The following is a 1,896-nucleotide window of genomic DNA, read 5'->3' on the forward strand; positions in this document are numbered from 1 at the left end:
TCCGCGCCGTCTCGGCCCTTTCCGCCAGCGCTTCGGCGCCGCTCGGCTCCCCTCCCGCCCCTCGCCCCTCTCCTCCCTGCCTCCGAGCCCGGGTGTGCGGCGAGCTCGGGACGGCGAGTTGGCCGCGGCTCCTTCCGCGCGGCCGCTTCCGCTCACCTGGGCGGCCGCTCCCAGTCCCGCGTCTCGTCCCCCAAACCCCTCCCAGGTAAGGGGCTGCCCCGGCCGCCCCCGTCCCCGTCCCTCCGCAACCCCGCTGGACTGCTGGTGTCTCCACGTCCCGCCTCCTCCTCAGCTGGAGGCTCCGCACCTCGCCCGGGAATGGGGGTGTCGGTGGCGGGGACCCCAGGCCGGCAGTGGCCGGAGCGAGGTGCAGGAGATGCGACGGGCGGACGTGTGGCCGGGTCCGGCCCCGGTCCCCTGACCGCCGTGGGCGCGGACCCCGCCGGGGATGGGGCGGGGGCCGGGGGTGGAGACAGTCCCTTTCTCCTCCCCTCGAGGGGCGGTGATCGTCCCGGCCCGCGGTGTAGGTGCGTCGGAGAAGCTCCGCAGGTTGGGGACTCGGCAGCCACTGGCCGGCGGGCACGAGTGGGCGCGCTCCGGGTGTGGGGCTCGAGCGGCGCGGCCGCGGGGCAGACCCTCGGGCGGGTGAGGACCTGACGCCTCGCTTCCCCGCCCCCTGTTGTGTTTTCCCTCAGACGGCCGGCCGCCGGGGGAACCGCGGCCGCCCCCTCGCCCGGGGGTCGCTCCCTCGCATCCTCGGGGCGGCGGGAAGGAAGAGGCGGCGGCGGCCGCAGCGCGGGTGGGCGGCCTGAGGTGAGAGCCCGGCCGGCCCCGCTGGGAATATGGCGACCGGTGGCTACCGAACCGGCGGCGGCGGCGGCAGCGGCAGCACCACAGACTTCCTGGAGGAGTGGAAGGCGAAGCGCGAGAAGCTGCGCGCCAAGCAGAGCCCCCCGGGCCCGGCCGCCCCGGGAGGGGGCGGTAGCGACGCGGCCGGAAAGCCCCCGTCCGGGGCTCTCGGCACCTCGGCGGCAGCCGCGACCAACGAGCTCAACAACAACGTCCCGGGAGGCGCGGCCGCACCTGCCGCCCCCGGGGGCGTGCACTGCGCGGCGGGACCCGCGGCGCTGACCCGGGCGGCCCCCGGCCCGCGGCGGCCGGAGGACGAGCCCCTCGCGGGCGCCGCCGCCGCCGCCTCGGGGGCACCGCCGGCCCGGGGCGACGAGGAGGAGCGGGACGGCGCCCCGGAGAAGGGCAAGAGCTCGGGCCCCAGTGCCAGGAAAGGCAAGGGGCAGATCGAGAAGAGGAAGCTGCGGGAGAAGCGGCGCTCCACCGGCGTGGTCAACATCCCCGCGGCGGAGGTGAGCCGGGCGGGCGCCGCGCGCGGCCGGGCGGGGGCGGGGGCTGCGCCTCCTTCCGTCGTCGTCCCGGGAGCGGCGGGTCTCCCGGGCCCAAGAGTGTTCCCCATGCTAGCTCGTAGGGCCTATCCTTTCGCTGAGCTAGGCAGGCACAGGGTGATGGAGTTTTCCTCTGAACAAATGCTTCCTGGGAAGTTCCCCAAACCCCAAGTAGGACATGTGCTTTTCAGGCTTCCTGGCCAAGGTCTCACACTCGGGGTCCTTTTTTTCCCCCACCGTGGTGGAAAGTCAACTCTTGGCTCCAGAACTTGGTCACCTAGGCTTGTTTTTTCATGCTGGATCAGTTAGAAAAAAATTGATTAATAGTGATGACGACATACTCTATTTAGTTTCCCACGTGTCCGTCTCAAGTTATCAGATTATCTCCTTTCTTCTCTCTTAACAGTGTTTAATAGCACCTGTAAAGGAAATGTGGCCTTAGCACTTATCTAAGACAGCTTTATCTTTCCTTGAACCCAAGATGAGTATATCCAAATGA

At 70.4% G+C, this 1,896-nt stretch overlaps 1 protein-coding gene across 2 annotated transcripts in view; it reads left to right on the forward strand.

Moving 5' to 3' along the window:
* Nucleotides 1–66: 66 nt before the first annotated feature.
* Nucleotides 67–1,896, forward strand: part of PAWR (pro-apoptotic WT1 regulator) — a 99,958-nt gene continuing 98,128 nt past the window's right edge. Inside the window, exons 1-2 of one of the 2 annotated variants that reach the window (XM_019630440.1) lie at nucleotides 67–205; nucleotides 696–1,361. In XM_019630440.1, coding sequence (XP_019485985.1) covers nucleotides 843–1,361 — 519 coding nt within the window. In that variant the 5' untranslated portion in view covers nucleotides 67–205; nucleotides 696–842. Of the gene's footprint in view, nucleotides 206–488; nucleotides 1,362–1,896 lie in introns of those variants that run through there. The other variant, XM_019630439.1, reaches the window with a different exon arrangement.

Source organism: Hipposideros armiger, unplaced genomic scaffold (assembly GCF_001890085.2).
Source record: "Hipposideros armiger isolate ML-2016 unplaced genomic scaffold, ASM189008v1 scaffold_913, whole genome shotgun sequence".
Classification (NCBI taxonomy): domain Eukaryota; kingdom Metazoa; phylum Chordata; class Mammalia; order Chiroptera; family Hipposideridae; genus Hipposideros; species Hipposideros armiger.